A 21,100-nucleotide genomic window follows, 5' to 3' on the forward strand; every position below is an offset into this window, starting at 1 on the left:
GCTCCACCTATAGCTATGTGTAGCTATAGCTACATTTCAATTTATGTCCCTTTTCCTGTTTCTTCTTGCTTTCCTTAGACATAGTATGTAATTTTCCTTCAATCAGTCCATGATGTATGTGTTACTACTCAGTAGTCTGTTCAGAGAGTCTTACTGACCCTTCTTTTCTCACCAGCAATATATCTAGAAATTAGGTTAAAAATTTAAACATAAACTGACCGATACCAGCATGTGGTCTGTGATGGCCTGAAAAGATCCTAAAGCCATAAGACCTAAATAAATTTTATATTAACTGGAAAAAAAAAGCTGTGTATTTTCTCTTTTCTTGACTTTTAACTCCTAATACAAACTATGCTTTCTATGCTATCTATGGTTAGATCACAGATAAACCAGAAGTTTTAAATAAAAACTTAAAATAACTTCAGTCATGCGTATTTAAAGTGCTTTATTCTAAATGTTATACTGGCTTTGTAAAGCCAGGAAGATTTTCATTAAAACAAAACTGACATATACCTTTCCAATTAACAGTGACCAGCCTAAGAAAAGTAAGTGAAATACTAATATCATAAGGTGATGTAGCAATAGCACTTTAAATGAGGAACTCAGAGTCCTAAAAAAAAAAAATATGATTTTGCAAGTAATTTGTGAATAAGTTACAACATATAATGCATGCCAATAAAATTTTCATCCCTGTTTAAATTAAAATATTATCTAATATCAATCAACATTGACATCTGTTTCAATTATATTGGCCAACTGGGATCTCATTTTAAATTACACAGGGAGCGCAAATATGTTAAAACACAAGTGTGTGGACTTCATGAGTGGCGAGCATTAAAGGTGAGCAGCACACTAGGTAAGCTAACATGCTATCCACGACACATCCATTAATACATCCATAACTAGGATGTCAGTTTTTACTAGCAGTACTATTTGTCATTCCTCATGTAGGCGGAATATTCTCATTTTTCTCAGACCTGCCAGCCTCCTCCTCCACTAACTCAATTGTGGAGCCAGCGTATCACGGACATAACCGCAATAACTGAATGGAGCTGATTTTATGCAGGAGAGACACGTGGAGGTTCATAGATGCAAAAGAAGAAATAGTAGCTCTGCCGTATTTCAGTGACCTTGATCTCAAGGCAAAGCTGTGTCTATTTGAAATTTAGGCTCCACGGATGGAGTGTAGGTGTCTGAGGTGAGGGAGCCAGACCTTCTATGAAAGCAAGACCTTATGAGAGGACATTGTGTGATAAATGTGAAGTCTGTGAGGAAACAACAACAAAAAGGAGTATTCTTGGAAGTAAGTAGAAGTAAGGAGGTGACATGGGTACCCGTTCTTTTGCTCTGTTTCCCTTTCCCTAGCTTTACTATATGTACTCACTGGGAATTGCATGGTTTTAGCAGAAGGGGAGCTCTCTCATGTAGACAAAAGCACAGGACACTTTGCTGGCCTCCCTCGCTTTCAAAGGCTCTACACTGCAGATTTCTGTTGTCGCGCATACTTTTTTCTAACAAGTGAAGCAGAAAGATGCTAAATGATTTGAGATGGACTTTGCTGACCTGTAAACCACTTCAGCCAGTAGCTTTCCCTCCACCTTCTGTTTAAGCATAGATTGGGTTAAAAGAAAAAGGATAGAATAGGCTAAAAGAAAAAAAAAAAGATAAGCAAATAATGTGTCTGTGCAAGTAAAATCTGCTACAGAAGCTCCACATACAATTCTGTAAATGTAACCCACAGTGTTTCAGCATGCCATTCTCTGAGCGTTGCATTATTGATAAGGTACTTGGCTCCCTGTAGATTCTTGTTCTTTGCCATATTGCTAGTTTGGGGCATTATAGCGCAAAGAGAGTGGTTATTAAATGTCACTTTAACATAAATGGTATGGGGATAGTTAAAGAAGAAATTGTTTATGAGGAGTAATTTACACACCAAAAATGAATATAAGCTTCATTTTTGACATTTCCATGTTTTTATGCATGTGTAGTATTGATTCGTTGTTTTTCCCAACTTGAAACTGCTTCCTTGCTGTGTACTTAGTACGTGTGATTACCTGTCAACAGCAGCAGTACAAACGCTTGTAAGTTCTCACGATGCCCCCATGTGGATGGCCAGCTAGTTCACTCTCGTGTGCTATTGAAATGTGCTGGGCTTGTCCTGTAAACTTAAGAGTGATTTATTTTGGTGGCATCTATCAGTGGGGAAAAAAAAGACTACTTTTGCTAAATGGGGTATTTTGTGAACTAAGTTTTCCATTCTCTATGAAGCAGTGCTTCACTATGCTTTGTTTTTCAAGACAAAGTTCCTGTATCTAGCATCTGAAACTCTTGCGGACATATTGGGAATACCTTCATTAAGCAGTTCACTTTTTTTGTGGGATTCCTGAGACTCGAGAGGATTTTCATTTCCTTATCAGTGCCCTAATAATAACTGTGGCATATCTTGGGTCAACTGAGTAACCTAGGTAGGGTATAGAGTAACTGAAATGCTGTGGCCAGTTTTATGATTTATTCTTGCCCCTGTGGGTGAAAATAATTATATAATTATCTGAGAGTCCATCTGCACCACTGAATCACTGCAAGTTAGTGAAGAGATGCTGGAAATGCCTTTATATGAGAAAGCACAGATGCTCTGACGTTGCTCGTTGTGGCAACAGAAACCTTAAAAGGGAGCTAACATTTTGCATCTTGGCAGAATAGGTTAACTAGCACAAAGATTTTCAGCATTAAAAAAAAAAAGAAAGAAAAGAAGCAAAACCTCTAAAACTTCTCTACTTTTCTAATGACTGTTCCTTGAAAAAAGTCTCCTGCTGACGGGGGGGCTGAGATGGGGCACTTTGGGCAGGTGTCTTGGCCACTAATTTAAAACCACGTTTTCAGGGTCAAATGACAGGGGAGGTTTTACACAGTTGTGTTTTTGGTCTTAGATGCTTAAGGTCTGCCAAGTCAGGCATTTGACATCTTTTTTCTGTACCTGTGGTGTCTACTGAGACCTTCAAGTAGGAGTGCGCAGGACGGGTACCTAAGTGCCCTCCAGAGTGAGTCTGTCATGTGGGCTGGCTGTCTGGGAAAGCTTGGTCCTGGGTCTCCAGCGGTAAACCTGGAAGGAGAGCCTCTCCAGTTTTGAAGATGTATTTCGTACAGAACAAGTGCTTTCTAGGTCAGAAGGAAAGCTATGCTATGTGGGGCACCTTAGTTGTGGAGCAAATAACTTTGATTTCATATCTAAGATATAAATTATTTAAGCCTTCTTATAGCTATCTAAGTCACTTTTTTCCTGGTACTACTTGATCTTACAATCACTGAATTGTTATACACTGGGAAATAGTACTTGTTAGAGCATGCTAACATGAGTAATTAAATGTAGAGTAGACAGTTATTTTTTGTGATGGCAGCTGGTCACTGCCTACATTAACTGTATGTCTAAGCTGGAGAACTTGCTTGTGACTCTCTCAACCTAACAGATTGCTAGACGAGCTAGATAACGTGAGCGTAAACGGTAGCCAAAGCATTGGCTTGTTGTCTGTGCTTATACAGCCTCCACACCAGGTACCTACTACTACTTTGCTCAGAAATTACTTGGGATTTTACACGCAAGGACTGAAGAACCAGCAAGTTCTAGTGCTTGTAAATGAAAATTTTGGATTGTGTTTCATATTTGCTTTTTAATAAGAAATGGATTTTATCCATCTTCTGGCACACTGAACCCCACAGGGATTAGTCATGCCTTTCTTTTGTAATGGATGGCAGAGATCAAACCTTTTATTCTGTTATTCTGCTTTTATATATCCTACCCTTTAGAAACATCAAGTCCTTTATAATATTCATTTTGTGACTTTTGGATGATATCTGATCTACACTCAGATCTGTATTGTATAAGCTTGGCTCTAAATTCCTATTAATTTTGTGCATTTTGTATTTAGTTCTAGGATAGGATTGCTGGCAAACTGGTAGCTATCATTTTCTTACACCTGAAAGAAACTTCCTCTCCACATTCTTTGTAATCTCCAAAAAACAAACAAACAAAAATCCCAAAACATGCACACCCCCATCCCTCTCCTACCTATTTTTAATTACATTATTTTCCTAAAGTGATTATTTTCAATACAGAGTTTTTTCAGTGCAGTGTTCTTTCAAACACTGCAAACGGTTTTATTGTATAACAAAAAATGGTCTGTTTTGTCCATAAACATAAATAAGAAATTTCTTCTGAAACTTTAGTGATGTTAATGGACAATGTTCTCTAAAATATTTTTGAATATTTGGCTAAATAACTGGTGTCTGCTTTCAGTTCCAGTGCTCTTTTTCACTAGAGAATGGATTTATGCAAACTAAACTGCTAAAATAGCTTAGAAACAGATTTTGTCACCTTAGTCATAAAGGACAGTTATCACCTTACTCAAATTAGGCTAAAAAAATGGAAAATGCAAGCAAACATAACCAAATACATATTCAGGTTTATTTTTCTGTGTGCATATTGCATTGTTGTCTTCTAGGAAGAAAATAGTTCATGAACTTTATTAGTCTCCCTCTAAAGCACCTTTCTTGAAATTTTATAAATCTTCTTTTTGTTTTCTCAGTCTTTATTTAGGTCCCTTTGGCTTTTCTTTCTTCTTTTTTTTCCCCAATTCTATAATATATTTTGGAACATAACTAGACACATCAGTGCATAAGAAGAGAAAACTGTATGCAGAAAATAAGAAGTTCTCAGTGTACATTTCTGAAAAGAGGTTACAGTTATCAATTTATTGATAATTTATAGCAGTGAATTCAGAAATTTCAGTAATTGTTCCAAATATATATATATATATATATACATATATATATATATATATATATATAAATCCCATCCTTAAGAACTCATGCTTTTTAGTGTCTAGGACACTAAAAAACATCTAGGACATAAACTAAGCTGATAGAGCTATAAAGCTTTGTCAAGCTAGAACTTGGAGCAGAATAATTACATATTTTAGAGATCAGATGCAAAGATGGTCAGGCAGAAGGGTTTATGCTGGTCATACATGAGGACAGGTGTTTTGTGACGTCTGGAAAGAACATATTTGGTTCATTGGATGGTGGCTGAGAAGTTGTTCAAGGCATTAAGACCAGATGCCAACCTCCTGTTGCATTAATTTTGCACTGGTAAAATTCAGGAACTCCTGTAGACTAGCACCTAATTTACTGGAGCATATCAGCAGATGTAGTTGAAGGAGGCACTTTCATAAAAAGCCTCCTTTTTTTTTTTTCTTAAAAATTCATTTTCTCTTCTTAATTTATGTTCCAGTATTCAGCTTCCTATAGTGGAACAAAAAGCTCCGTCCCTTCTGTTCCCAAGGGGTGTTCAGATCCTTCCTCCAGATCCATCTAGCTCAGTGGTTTTCTGTCCTTTACACTTTGCAGACCCTTGGATTCCTCAAAGCAGTATAAATTATAACTTTATACAGAAGTTTCTCTAGGTAATATGCTGACATGCCTTTCCTTGTTATATTTCCTGGATTCTTTGAAGGTAACTGATGGACCCTTGTGGCCTTGCTTGGAGATTTGAAAACTGCTGCCAAACCAAGATGCTTATTAGATTTTTTTAGATTTATGCATTACAGTCAGACCATAAATTTTCTAAAAGTTCTTGCGGTATCCTTAATACTAAGCTTTTATTTTCTAATGAGTGCAAAGTTTTTACTGTTTAATATGCTACTATGAAGCAGCTACAGACCATTTGGTACAGCTGCATGATGCACCAGCATCCAGGAAACCTCAGTTTTAAATCTCTGCTGTGGACCTTCTGCTACTGCTGTCACAAGAAACCCTAGTGTTGTTGCATTGCATGACCCCTGCGCTGCCTGCCGTTTCCTCTGTGTGCTGTGAAACTGTCTGCATGATTTGGACTACTTCCATAATCTGACTAGCAGCTAGGAGCGAGGTTAAGAGAACATGGTTAGTCCCTAAGCTTATCCTTTCACAACCTAAAAGAGGCATCATTAAAGGGAATTTGAACCCAGAAGGTTTGTTTTTGCTGAAAATTTCAAAGCTTTAATGTTTTAAAAAACCATGCATTTTTCTCTCCTTGTTTTTTGCAAACGTGACTTGAAAATCTCAGCTGAGGTTATGAAGATTTTTAGTACCACATTTCATGCACTTTCATCTCACCTATTGTCAATTAAAGAACTCTCAAAATACCTATAAACATGAACACAAAGGCTGCCTCTTGCGTCCTCTTCCTTTCTAATTTGTTTGGTCAGCTCATTTTTTGAGCAATAAATATGACGAGAGAGATGTATGATAACATAGTCCCACTGGTGTGTTAGGCACTTGGGGGCTACTTGTGAAACTGCTACTAAATAGGAATGTAATTTTGGATGAATTTTGGCTTCTTGTGGAGTTACCCTGTCTTTTTATGTTGCTGTGTTTCCTCTTCCAGAAAGATTAATCCCTTGAGGCTTAAAAAAGTGGTCTAAAAGAGCAAATTTTTGCCTTTGAGAAAAACTAAACTGCATGAGAAGGCAACCTTTATGCATAGATAACACATAGATACAGATGATACAGCATTCAGCAGCAAAATATAGATGTGTTCTGTCAAATATAGGTTAATATTGATTTGTTTGCCTTGTTGAGTTGCCAGTTCTCTTACTATGTTTTCAAAGTCAGATATGGATAATGTTAGCGGTGTAAATACACCATATTTATGTCTGATTGTCAACGGTAACCTGATGTACTGAGGCAAATGCGGAAAATAGGAAAAGAGTGATTATGCTTCGCATGTGCTAAATTACTCCGTTTGTCTATGACAGTTTACCTTTGTAGCACAGAGCGACTCTAATGCCTCAGTTTCCTTGTTGATAAGCAAGTGGTTTGACCTCCTGCCTTGGTTAGGAAAACACTTCATTTCTTCCTGGGTAAATGCACATAAGGTTCTTGCTCACAACAAACTTTCTGAAAGCTGTTTTTACCTTCTGTCTTAATATGACAGTTTTTGCTTGAGCACTGGAGAAACATTTCCCCATATAGAAAACAGGCAAAGGAGCATCCCCTCTCCTTGGCAGCCTTGACTTGGGTGGACAGCATAATGCAAGAAAGAAGCAGGTTTCACTCCAAATCCTGCACTGATACTTATCTTTTACATCCAAGCTCCTCACTCTCTTTCATGACCTTTTTCCACTGACTCCAGTGTTATCTTCTTAGTCAGGCACTAGCTCATCTACGCCTCTCATGACTCCATATTCTACATATTTTACCTCTCATCCAAATGCTTTCCCAGGGCCCCTTTTCTTCTTGTGGTACTGTCCTTGGCAGGCCCTGCTGAGGGTCCTGTTGGACAAATGGGTCTGTGTAGTAGTGCCTGGTGATGGGTCCTTTCTGTCTTTGTACTGAGGGACGCATAACAACCTGCTACATCCTTTTTTTTTTTTTTTTTTTTTTTGGCAACTCCTAAAAAGCCCTCCAGATGTACCAAGCTCTGCTGCCTGAATTAAAGGCAAAGAGTGCCTTGCTGAAGGCCATTAAAGATTCAGAATCCCACAATGGTTGGGGTTGGAAGGAACATCTAGAGATCATCTAGTTCAACCCCGCCCCTGCTCAAGCAGGATCACATGAAGTTAGAATTTAAAAAGTTAGAATTAAAGAAGTTAATTAAAATTAAAGCATCAGGAGCCTGCGTCATTCTCTCTGTGCTAGCAATGAGGAGAGGGAGCAAGAGGGAGACTGAGCAGGAGCTACTTGAATGGATCTCTACCAAGATAGGAGGCTTTTCTTAGTGATCTTTCCCTGACTGACAGAGCTAGTGTCAGGGCTACCTTGTATGAACAGCCCAACACAAAGCTTTGTTAATGTAGATGTAAATCTGGGCCGCTGCCTCTTTTCAAGACTAAAATCACAAACTGCCTCAGCTTTTGGAATTGATGTTCTTGCTGAAGATGAAACAAATAGAAAAGCTGAGGTTAGGGAGTCACAAGCTTTAAAAAAAAAATTGACATTTGTTCTTTAAAAGAAGCTTTACAACTGTGGTGCCTTTGTATCAGAAAGATAATTATGTTTTATAAAATGAAGTACAGGCCTATGCCTTTTTTTCCAGTGTTCCACATGCATTTTACTTTTATTTGATTCATTGTACAGCAAGTGGGTGTCATTCACTGTGCCACTAAAAAGAATGGTGCCCGAGCTCTTAACATAATATTACCTTCCCAGTCAAAAGCTTCCAACATTTGTTTGTTCAGATGTTTGAATTCAGGCTTTTTAGTGATACTATATGAAATCATTACATTAAGTTCAGTGCTTAGAATCAATCATTATGGCTGTTGCATGGGGAAAGTAAACAGATATGCAAAATAATTCAGGTGTATCTGCAATATCACTTTATTCTAAATATTTTATTTACATATAATATTTTCTGAAAAAAAGGCTCCCCATTTAAGATGCATTTCACTGTAATAAGTTTATGAAAAGTTGCTTGTATGAAATCATCTTATACATGTATGAATGCCATTGATTTTCTTAGATGTAAAAGGGATCAAAATTCAGCTGTTAACTGGAGCTGTAAGGAGAGAAGATGTAATAATGTTGATGTGAGCCCCACATATGCAAAAGAGATGCCTTTCTATGTATAAAAAAACACCTACATGTTGTTGCAGCCAGATTCTCTCACCTCAGTCTAAGTTCTGATACAGGTGAAGTGAGTAGGCGAAAAATGGCGTAGGGAAACTATCTGTTGTTTACTTGAAATTCCAGAGGGAAGAGAGCCAGGTGGCTTAAGGGATCACGCTGTCACTCCAGCTTTCACTTTAAGAGATGTCAAGTTTCTCCATCCTTAAAGTTACCGGAGAACAGTACAGAACTAATGAACCTGAGATGTTTTTCTCCAACCATCTTTTTAAAGTCTGCAAATGAGAAAAATCTGCTATAGAAACATACCTCAAAATGTAATTTTGGGGCTTTCGTTTTTTTGCGAGGGGGGGAGGGTTGTGCTTCCAGAGTGAGAGGGGAATGTTTAAAATAATTAGCATGTGGAGGTGAGTTTACTGTGCTTATCCTTTGCATCAGCTGGTGCAGCCCAGGTAGCTGTGATGAGCACGGTGCTGACAGGTAGAGCCTGGGTTCGGTACCTGATGTTCAGTGCAGTTTCTTGGCTGAGTGGGTTTATGCCCGCCTGTAAAATACCACATAAGCAGCTACTGGAGAGCTGCTGGAGAGAGTCCAGTGCAGGGCTACAAGGATGATCAGGGGCCTGGAACATCTGCCTTATGAGGAGAGGCTGAGGGAGCTGGGCCTGTTCAGCCTGGAGAAGAGAAGGCTGAGAGGGGATCTAATCAGTGTCTATAAGTACCTCAAGGGAGGCAGTGAGGAGGATGGTCCTGGCCTCTTTTCAGTGGTGGCCACCGACAGAACTACAGGTAATGGCCACAAACTGAAACACCAAAAGCTCCACAGGAACTTAAGGAAAAATTTTTTAACAGTGAGGGTGACAGAGCACTGGAACAGGCTGCCTAGAGAGGTTGTGGAGTCTCCTTCTCTGGAGATCTTCAAAACCCGCTTGGATGATCTCTAGAGGTCCCTTCCAACCTTAACCATTCTGTGATTCTGTGATGCAGTCCTGTGCCATGTGCTCTAGGTGACCCTGCATGTGCAGGGGAGTTGGACTAGATGATTCCTAGAGGTCCCTTCCAACCTTAACAATCATATGATTCTATGATTCTATGAAACAGGGAAACTTCTTATCCCACAGAAATCTGGAGTCTGCAAAAGAATAATGGAACAAACTAGATTATATGGTAAATAGTCTATTCATTTAAGTAAAGTGGTGCTATAATTCTATTAATTTATTTCATAGAGAAGATTAATTACTCTTAATTGAATCATAAAAAGATATAACAGATTTCATGATGGGTAAGTCCTATTTATTTCTGCCTGTGGATTCAAAACACTATTTTACAGAAAAATGATCGTTTGTTTTGCAGAAGCCCTTAAGCACACAGATATGAGAAAGTTTTATTTTCATTTTTAAAAAATACCAAAATCAGATTGGGACATTTAAAGCTTTTTTTTAAATTTAAAAAAAGTTGTCTTGGGCTATTGAAATTCCCTGGACAGCATAAAAATGAAAGTTAATTACAAAGACTGAGAATTACCAAAGAGACTAGGAATAGGAATTAGGATTAGGAATTAGGAATTACCAAAGAGATTAGGAATAGAAAACCTCAAACCAAAGTTTTAAAAGTTTTGGAATAATCGGATAAATTTTCCTTTCAGAAATTCTGAAAATAATGCATAGATCAATACCAGAGGTCTTTACTCATGTCTTTCCAGTGCATCAAAAGGTTTCTCACAGAGAAAGGGGCAACATACCGTCCTTTAGTTAGGATGATGCAAAAGGGAATTTGGGTTGCCTGTCTTTCTGCCTATTGCATGAATCGCTGTTTAACAGATACTAATGAACACTGGACACATTTTTTTCTAGGCTGGTGCTTCAACTGGGCCACATGTCTCAGTCTTTCTATTAATTTCATAATGAAGTTCACAGCTGGCAGGTTTGACCAGTTCTGCTCTTAGATATGCCACGTGGTACTTGCATCACTGGGAATTTATGGTAGTGTCTAAACACACAGCCTGTCAGTTTGTTTCTCAGACCATAAGATAGCTCATCCTTCTTTGCATGTGTGCACTGTTAGAAATTTTTAAAGACGTCAATATTTTAGGATAACTAATGCAAATTGCTGCCTGTAATTTGCAGGCAGTCACCAGTTTGTTTAGCCTCTGCTTTTCTGCCTCGCATCTTATTCACCCTGTCCAACTTTGGCTTTTTCTGCCTGTAAAACCATTCCCACCTTTGAAGTAGAGCCCTTTTATCTGCAGCAGATTGTAAAACATTCTTTCACTTTGAGCATAGTAAGGCCACCGAAGAGAATGTAATTTTTTTCATGCCCTTCTTATGATATCTCAACTATATAATATTATATAGCATCCATTCTAAGAATCATTAATAAAGCTCAGAAACTCTTTTGGAGTCTGATTATAAGATGCTGTTTAAAATAAAATGTAATAATCCTGAATTTTGTTTCTCATTTGTTAAAACTATCAAATTTAACTTTTTTTTTTTTTAAGGCGATGCTGGTTAATGTTTCCCATAAAGTAGACACGTAGTTATGAAAATAAGTCTAAAATGAAAAAAATCCCATAAAATGATCAAGTTTTGAACTGATGAACTTAAAATAGGTGAAAAATTGTTAGCTGGTAAACTAAGCTGAGCTACAATGTTTTATAGTCTGTGAGAAACCAAGTGGGGGAGAAGGATCTAGATTTGTGTAAAGAAAGGATCAGCTTTGTTAGAAAAGGCAAGCAGTTGGGACTCAGTTAAACTGAATAGGCTTAATAAAAGCCATTTTAAATTATGGAATAAATATGCATTAATGTATGCTGAAATCTACAAGGAAAAATCTCTTAAAGAGGCTATGTAGAAGATTTGTATTCATCATAATTCTGTGTCATAGAAGTTATTTACAAGTGCTACTAGTTAAAATGTCTAAATAACCTAAATCTCATATGAGACAGTAACATGTTATTGACTTTCTTAGAGACATGTTTAAAGGTAAGCTAGATACAACAGATTTTGAATATTTTCATCCTGAGATACTACCACTAAGATTGTTGCCTTTCTGCTAATATGTGTATTATTTATGGAAGATTTATTACTTTCATTTAGAGTGCTTGAGATTCCTGGTCTTTTTTTTTTTTTTTTTTTCCAAAAGCCATATGAGAGCTGCCAATATGTGAACAGTTAAAATGTGGTAGCTTTTTAAAACCCATAGATATTTTACTTATCAAGAAATACCTAAAAATTAACAAAGTCTTATTCATATGTCCATACACAGGCTTTCATAAGTGTTTCTGCTTTTTTTTCTTTCCAGGGCACAGCATAGAACTATGATAGCAACTGGAGGGGTCATAACAGGACTGGCTGCCTTAAAAAGGCAAGACTCTGCCAGATCTCAGCAACATATAAATCTTGCCACATCACCAGCTTCTGAGGAGAAGAAACCAGTCAGACGTCGGCCCAGAGCGGATGTTGTAATTGTCAGAGGCAAAATCCGACTTTATTCCCCATCAGGGTTCTTCCTTGTTTTGGGAGTGCTTATTGCATTCCTGGGAATTGCAATGGCTATCCTTGGATACTGGCCCCAAAAGGAACGGCTTTTAGGATCTGAAGATAATCTATCAATAAATGAAACTCAGGTCCTAAGAAGCCAAGGAAGCATTTTACTTCGTTTCTTTGAACAGCATGTGCACTCAGATAAGATGAAAATGTTGGGTCCTTTTACTATGGGCATTGGAATCTTCATTTTTATTTGTGCAAATGCCATTCTCCATGAAAACCGTGACAAGGAAACAAAAATCATACACATGAGAGACATTTACTCCACTGTAATAGACATCCACACGCTGAGAATCAAGGAACAAAAGCAGCTGAGTGGTGCCTTCAGTGGCCTGTTGGGGGAAGGAGAACTCAGGCCGAGCGGGAGCTCGTGTGCGTCACGTTTGGCTGCAAACACAATTGCACCTTTCTCTGGCTTCAAGGGTAATTGTAGAATGGATAGTTCTGCTGAAGAAGATGAGATTACCCTAAACGAAGATAGGACCCCCACTAGCCTTCTGCCACCTTTGCTGGCTGAGCAGTCTGGTTCAGTCTTTGGACTTTGTCCTCACTCCAGCAAGGCCTCAGATGACAAAAACACTAGCTCTATAAAGTGCGAAACAAAATCTATCGTGTCCTCTTCTATTAGTGCTTTCACACTGCCAGTAATTAAGCTGAATAACTGTGTTATTGATGAACCCAGTATAGATAACATAACAGAGGATTCAGAGATCACCAGAAGTCGGTCTAGAAATCTGTCAATGGATTCTCTAGCCATTCCCTTAGCTGATTCCCATGAATCCTACAGACCAGTCCCTACCACGCTGCCGCGACACAGTTCATTTGTTGACACTCCATCTGATCAGTTCAAATCCTCTATGACCCTCGGACCAAGCACAGGAAAGCTTTTATCACCTGGTGCTGCCAGAAAACAGTTTGGATCCAACACATCTTTGCATCTTCTGTCTTCACATTCAAAGTCCCTGGACCTGGACAGAGGTCCATCTACACTCACTGTCCAAGCCGAACAAAGGAAACATCCCAGCTGGCCCAGACTGGATCGAAGTAACAGTAAAGGATATATGAAACTAGAAAACAAAGAGGACCCAATGGATAGGTTACTTGTGCCACAAGCAGCAGTCAAAAAAGACTTTACTAATAAGGAAAAGCTTCTAATGATATCAAGATCTCATAATAATTTGAGTTTTGAACATGATGAGTTTTTGAGTAACAACCTAAAGCGAGGAACTTCTGAAACAAGGTTTTAATATTTAAATTACAATTTACAAGATGTCATGCTGTATTTTTTAAAAATAAACGTTTTGACAAGTGTTACCTTTTCAGTGATTTTGACTAGATGCTTGACAGCACATTAAAATTGGCTTGTGTGAACAGAAATCTTCATCTTCACAATGCCAAGAACTTTTTGTCTTACAGCTGCTATACTGTACATTATTATCGCTCAGAGAATTTTGGTACGACTGATTCCATTTTTGTTCCAAGTCACTATTCTTTTTGTTCTGTATAGGCATGTTACTTTTTATCAACTTAATTCCAGAAGCCTGCTTTAGAGTAAAAGCTCTGTTTACCTGTAAGTTCTGTTTATTTAATGATTGCAAGATTCTGAATTTAGTGCTTGCAGTCTAGAACGGAAAATAAGCGGGAGCACATGTTGGAATTGTCAAATTCAGGCCCATATCCTAACTGTTGTCTTTTAGCTGTGATACATCTTGGTAACTACCAACCCGCCGTCATCATTGTGAGAAACTTGTTTACGTATTGGGTGGGTGGATAGAAAAGGGTAGACATACCTAAAACCATTTTTGTGAATTCATTGTAATTGGTCAGGTTGAATACAAGTGTTGTGAGTTATTAAGTATGCATTGTATGATAACCTTTCTACATTCATTATAATTTAATGTTGTAATTTCAGGAAATCATATATAAAATAATTATGGATAAGAAATCTGAAAATTTTATTGTGATTAGTTATCTAAAGCATTGTGATTGGCAGCAATTTTAAAATCCAAATATACAGATTCAGCTAAAATCTGATGAATGTCATCCTGATTTTAGAAACCTGGTGAATAGTAAAATGATACTATGACATGTATCTGAAGATAATAATGGCAATGAATATATTGCCTCTCATAACAATAGCCAGCAGTTACATAATTAGATCTCTTGTGCTTGAAATAATGAAACAAAGGATATAATTCAATATTTATGCTAACACAGTATGAAAGCCCCTTGACTAAATTTTGACTTAGTTATTTCACATATTTATTAACATGATGGTTTACCAGAGGCTTAGCCATGGTAATTTACATTACAAGACTTCATGTAAGGAAGTGACATTTAACAGAATGTTTTTCTAAGCAAAGCAAGCTTTGCAGTTGGCAGTTGTAGGGTATTGCTGAAGAAGATAAGAATCTGAATGTGAGCACCAGAAACTTTTCCTGTATTTCAGTAAGGCATTTAGGCCATGATAGCACCATGATAGCCATGCTGGAGAATATCCCTTCCAGTAGCATGGCTCACGTACTAGGATATTGGTCTTAATTTGTCGTCTTTGATATAGTCAGTTAACCTCAATACTCAGGAATTATTTTAATAGCTTTTCCCAAAAAGAATCAGACATGTTAAAATGTTACTGTTGCTTCAGTTGATTGTGAAAGATCAAAGATACCCTCTGTTTTTGTTTTATTTTTTAATATATTCAGCTGCACATTTCAACTACGTGATGTCTGTGTGTCAGGAGCATTACCTACTCAGTGAACTGGGGCAGTGTTTCTTGCTAGACCCTCAAGCCTGTATATTGTAACAGAGTTGGCTAAATATTTTGCTATGAAGCTTTTACTAACTTTCTGGTTTGTGTTCTTAAGACATTTTGCTATTTTTGAAATAAAATGTATATCTATATATCTTTTGTAAGACATGTTTTTCCTTTGTAATCTGAAATCCTCTGTATCAAAGCATAATTAGGTATCATAACACTGTTTTTACATTTAACATTGTGTTTAACACAATAGCTTACAGCAAGATATTTGGTTATGACTAATGGATTTCAGTGACGTTGATATATATGTAAAGGCTGATTTAAACATATTTCATATATTTGTTTTTTGGCATGTAATACAAAATGTAATCAGAAATGGTTTTGATATACAGAAACCTGCCACCCTGTTCCTGTTTTGGCGGTAAGTATGCTTACAAAAATGGAAAAGAAAAATGGAATGAAAAATGAATGATGTAAGTTTTTCTTTGCTGAATAACTAAATTAAATCTTAGCTTAAAAGACTGTTTCTTGGTCACTATCATATCTGAGAACAATAGTTCTTTTGTAAGTGTAGCAGAGCATGAGTTTTTAATTTTAACATAGATATGTGGTACTGAAAAATGTACTCATTTTAGAAAAAAATATACTGTTCACTTGCAAGACCAAGGTAAAGCTGACTCAGAGCAAAATCAGAATAGCACAATACAGTGGAATTCTGTGGTTGAAAGACTGGCTATAAAAACCTTGTCAAGTTATCCAAAGTAGAGCATTTCATTCATATAATGGCATTCACTGTATCTCCTGGAAATAATGAGCTCATCAATTCTATTTAAAAATTATTTTAAGTAACATTATAAAACTTAAAAGTAGAAGTCTTCCTTCCAGTAATTTTCAGATCTTAAAAAAAAAAAAAAAAAAAAAAGTGCCTGACAATTTCTACCCAAATATACAACTGTAATGAAAGGGATCACTCTGGAAATATAGACCTAGCACCCTCGCATATTCCCTGGGCATTTGCTGCTCAAGCTTGAGTCTGAAAAGCTTGTAGACATTCAAAAGATCTGAAGATTAATCTTAACATATAGAAGGCAGAAATCACATTAGAACAAGGGTGTTTTCTCTAAGAGCTGATTTTTCTCACATCCTCAAAATATAGCATTACTAGTCCTTAGTTTCTTCTGGGTGAAATTTGGGAAATAGTTTTAATATCCAGCATAAGTTTTATCTCTGGATGGCTTTTTAGATAGCTGGCTTGTAGAGTTTCTGGATTACTTTAATCTTACACTTCACAGTGAAGTTACTTCTTTCTACAAGTTTTTCTCTGACCCTTTCCAGGAATCTCTGCCTTCATTTTCCCAGCAATACCTTTTCTGTAAATTTGCCTACTAAATGGGACATTAGGCTGAACAGAATAAATGGTCTTTTATATAGCAGGAGTGTTGCAATTAGTATAATTTAGCTGTTCAAGGGTAAGTTTATGCTCTTTGTTTAAAACGTTTAGATTAAACTCAGAATCAAATTAATTCCAGTTATCATACTTATCACATGCTTAACTTTCATTTCACATTTATTAACACTTTTATCAATGTTCTATATATGGCAGTGTTGAGTTGTTTTGTAGTTCAGGACTCAGTATTTCGAATTATCCTCAGTGCAGCAATTTATGCATTCAGTGCAGCCTAAATTTTTGTGGTGACAGTTGACAGAATTACAATCTTAAATCTGGTAAACAATGGAAATCTGACAGTTACATTACTTTTTATTTTAGAATAGTTTATTGAAATATAAAAATCCACTGTGTTATACCACAGGCAATATAATCTAATATTTTGTCTTGGTTCTTATTTTGACAGATAATGGCAGAATCACTGAATAAGTTTTCTGTAAGGAAGACGTCAGTTTTTATTCTGGCTAGTGTAATTATTTATGATAGCATTCATAAGAACATCTAATCCATTTCTGAATCCTACTAAGCCCTTCATTTTTCTAATATTGTTTTTGCAAAGAACTGCAGCTTAATTGCGAATTGCCAATAAATGTACTTGAAAGTTTGAAACTTTTATCAGCACTTTAATTTCATTGCGACAACCAATTGTTACTAAAAAAAATGGTTTCAGGATTAAACTGGTATCTATTATAAATATATAGATATTTCTGTTTTTTTTTTTAATTAACAAATTCTCTACACTTCACCCTGGAGCACATCTCCCAGGTTAGGTTCTTCCGAAAGGAATCCCATGTGTGCCATGAGACGGCTCTGTGATGTGAACTGGTGTGTGGTACACGCGGACAGGAGCGCACTGCGATTTGGAAATAGCTGCTAACTCATCTGTGCCCTTCGTGTCTTATGAGGATCACATTAGCACAAGTGTACATTTTTGCTAAGTTTGTTAATAAATGTTATGTGATTAGTTCCTTGGCTGAACCTTGAAGAACTGTACTAATTACCTCCCTGAAGTCTGATACATTCCCCTCCAGCCCAGCTCATCACATCCCTGTGTCATGATTAATATTCAGCTCATTTTTTTCTCCTAATTCCCTTTAGCTCATAGTTTGACATGTGCTACCATAGAAAGGGCTTTGTTGAGGAGATCTCAACAAAATGATCTCCCCAAATGCTTGCCCTGGGTAGAGGAAGATTGGGTCAGAGAGCACCTAAGGAAACTCGATACCCACAAATCCATGGGCCCTGATGGGATGCACCCCAGAGTGCTGCGTGAGCTGGCAGAGGTCATAGCTAAGCCACTCTCCATCATCTTTGAAAGATCCTGGAGAACGGGGGAGGTGCCGGAGGACTGGAAGAAGGCCAATGTCACGCCAGTCTTCAAAAAAGGCAAGAAGGAGGACCCAGGCAACTACAGGCCAGTGAGCCTCACCTCCGTCCCCGGGAAAGTGATGGAACGGCTCATACTGGCTGTTGTCTCCAGGCACATGGAGGACAAGAAGGTGCTCAAGAGTAGTCAGCATGGGTTCACCAAGGGGAAATCATGCTTGGCTGACCTGATAGTCTTCTGTGATGGAATGACCAGCTGGATAGATGAGGGGAGAGTGGTGGATGTTGTCTATCTTGACTTCACCAAGGCTTTTGACACCGTCCCTCACAACATCCTCCTGGGCAAGCTCTGGAAGTGTGGGATAGATGAGTGGACAGTGAGGTGGATTAGGAACTGGCTGGATGGCAGAGCTCAGAGGGTGGTGATCAGCAGTGCAGAGTCTGGTTGGAGGCCTGTAGCTAGGGGGGTCCCCCAGGGGTCAGTCCTTGGTCCAGTCTCCAGCAGGTCGAGGGAGGTGATCCTGCGCCTTTACTCAGCCCTGGTGAGGCCACATCTGGAGTATTGTGTCCAGTTCTGGGCCCCCCAGTACAAGAGGGATGTGGAGCTGCTGGAGAGAGTCCAGCACAGGGCCACAAGGATGATCAGAGGCCTGGAACATCTGCCCTATGAGGAGAGGCTGAGGGAGCTGGGCCTGTTCAACCCGAAGAAGAGGAGGCTGAGAGGGGACCTGATCAGTGTCTATAAGTACCTCAAGGGAGGGAGTGAGGAGGATGGTGCTGACCTCTTTTCAGTGGTGGCCGCCAATAGAACTAGAGGTAATGGTCACAAACTGAAACACCAAAAGTTCCACAGGAACTTAAGGAAATTTTTTTTTAACAGTGAGGGTGACAGAGCCCTGGAACAGGCTGCCCAGAGAGGTTGTGGAGTCTCCTTCTCTGGAGCTCTTCAAACCCCGCTTGGACGCAGTCCTGTGCCACGTGCTCTAGGTGTCCCTGCGTGTGCAGGAGGGTTGGACTAGATGACCTCTAGAGGTCCCTTCCAACCTTAAGCATTCTATGATTCTATGATTGTATGATTCTATCTACTGTATATTACATCTAGAAAATTATTATTTCAAAAAGAGACATACATTTTGTGTAGTATGATCTCTCTGTGGTAAATCCACTCTGCATTTTATCCTGTTTCCCATTTTTTTTCTGACTCCTCCCGTACTGCCTGGATCGTACTAGCAGACCCATAAGTACTAAATCTTCCTTCCTTCCTTCCTTCCTTCCTTCCTTCCTTCCTTCCTTCCTTCCTTCCTTCCTTCCTTCCTTCCTTCCTTCCTTCCTTCCTTCCTTCCTTCCTTCCTTCCTTCCTTCCTTCCTTCCTTCCTTCCTTCCTTCCTTCCTTCCTTCCTTCCTTCCTTCCTTCCTTCCTTCCTTCCTTCCTTCCTTCCTTCCTTCCTTCCTTCCTTCCTTCCTTCCTTCCTTCCTTCCTTCCTCCCTCCCTCCCTCCCTCCCTCCCTTCCTCCCTTCCTTCCTTCCTTCCTTCCTTCCTTCCTTCCTCCCTTCCTCCCTTCCCTCCCTCCCTCCCACAGGTGAGGATTTACATATCTTTGATTTTCATGCTCTCTTTCTTTCATTTTCCACACATTTCTATTTCCTATTTCCATATTTCTTTTCCTACTAGCCATTTTGCTTCCCTCCCCCTAGCCACTCCCTCCAGAATTTTCTAATGTAATATCGTAGCTAAGAAATGAGGCAAAGTGTCCATACTAGCAACATATGGAATATAGCCGTCCATGTTTAGGTGCTTGGGGTGGTTGTTTTGCTTTTAATTAGGTTAAGGTGTAGCTTAACAGGAGAGTTATCAATTCCCAGTGTATTCTCACACGTAGCGCCTGTTCTGTTGCATCCATTTCCCCATTTTCTTTGCTTGCTTGTTTCATTTCTTTTGGTTTTGCATTTGTGGGGTTGTTATTAATCCAGCTCAGTCTGGCACTGTCCTCAAAGGCTTCCCATCCTTGAAATGCGTATGTGTTTGCCATTTATTTAGAAAGCATCAGCCTTAACTTGAGTTAAATCCCCAAGCTTCATGTCTTGCTGGTTTCGTTAACTAGTTTCCTGCCATTATCAAAATTTATTCTCCTGAAATCAACATCTTCCTTGAAGTCCCATGGCAGTTTATCCTTTTATTTAAAATTATTTGGATCAGCTCACAAGTATTTGCGTTTCTAGGAGCATCTTGTCTGTGGTACACCCAGTGCTTACCAAAAGCCAGTCAGTGTTTGCTTCAGTGATTGCTTGTGGCAGACATCTGTTGACTAATCTGTCGAGGGATATCTGTGTTCAGTTGCCACAAGCACCATTTGTTCCCTGTCTTTTTTTCTGGGAAATTAAGTTTTCTACAAGGCAAAGGTAAAAATTCAAGACAAATAGAGTGTTTATATGAAGACAATACTTATCTTTCTGGTGGTAAGTTATCATCTATATGCTCTAGGTGAGAGTACAGCATTAAGTTATATAAACGAATATACTCTTTTCAGTGCATTCTTTATAATTTTCTTAATAGGGTACATAAAATACCAATTTTAGTACAACTGTGGAGCATACATTTCCACTGAGATCTCCTCACCAAGACATGGTTTGCTTGTCTGGGTAAGCAGAGTTAGTTCAGAAAAGATCACAGTGCAGAAGCTCTTCATGCAGCTCCTTCCAGAGTGCTCTTTGCAGAAGTAGTTATCATTTTGACATATCCTATTCCACTTCCAAACATTAGAGTGTTCTTTCTTCTTGTTATTATTCTTGTCTTATTTTAGTCACAAATTTTTCAAGGGTTTCAATAGCATCAAACAAGAATAGATGAATGAATGAATATGGAGAAGATTGGCTATTACATTAGGTGGAGTGTGTATGTAATACAATTAAACGTACCTTGCTCCCACAAAGATTTCATTATCATTTTAACAGAGGAAGCGCTCAGATGTATGGTGTGGGCATATTACATTATCTCTAGCAAACAAGTGCTTCTTATTACCTCTTTGTGGGAGCTAGGGAAAGCATTAGTCTTATAACTTCATTAAAAGGCAGTGCCCTTTCAACCTGGGGTAGAGGAGTCAGGTGAGCGTAATAGCTTAGGAGAGGCTGGGAGCTAATAAAATGTACATTGGATTCTCATTAAGCTGTACTTTTGAAATCTGTATGTGTTATAACTAATGCAGAAATGGAGGGTGCTTATTGTCATCAAAAACAGCCCTACACATTCTTCTAAGAGAGAAAATAGACTTGTTTCTTGTGCAATGACTTTTTGAACAAATATTCATATGCTTTACAGTATTGATACCTATCTTGCTGGTGTCTAAGCTGTCAGTTTTGCAAAGTTTTCATGCCTTGCCTTTACACATTTACTTTATTTTAGTCTGCTTTTTCTTTTGCAAGCAGGACAGGT

The 21,100-nt window shown here is 38.3% G+C and overlaps 1 protein-coding gene across 1 annotated transcript in view; it reads left to right on the forward strand.

Moving 5' to 3' along the window:
* The window catches only part of TMEM200A (transmembrane protein 200A), a 52,423-nt gene extending 37,657 nt beyond the window's left edge, over nt 1-14,766 (forward strand). Inside the window, exon 2 of the mRNA XM_088533881.1 lies at nt 11,895-14,766. Coding sequence (XP_088390007.1) covers nt 11,911-13,386 — 1,476 coding nt within the window. The 5' untranslated portion in view covers nt 11,895-11,910 and the 3' untranslated portion in view covers nt 13,387-14,766. The remainder of the gene's footprint in view (nt 1-11,894) is intronic.
* Nucleotides 14,767-21,100: the final 6,334 nt, after the last annotated feature.

Source organism: Tinamus guttatus, unplaced genomic scaffold (genome assembly GCF_059628265.1).
Source record: "Tinamus guttatus ecotype Peru unplaced genomic scaffold, ASM5962826v1 Tinamus_guttatus_pri_ptg000525l, whole genome shotgun sequence".
Classification (NCBI taxonomy): domain Eukaryota; kingdom Metazoa; phylum Chordata; class Aves; order Tinamiformes; family Tinamidae; genus Tinamus; species Tinamus guttatus.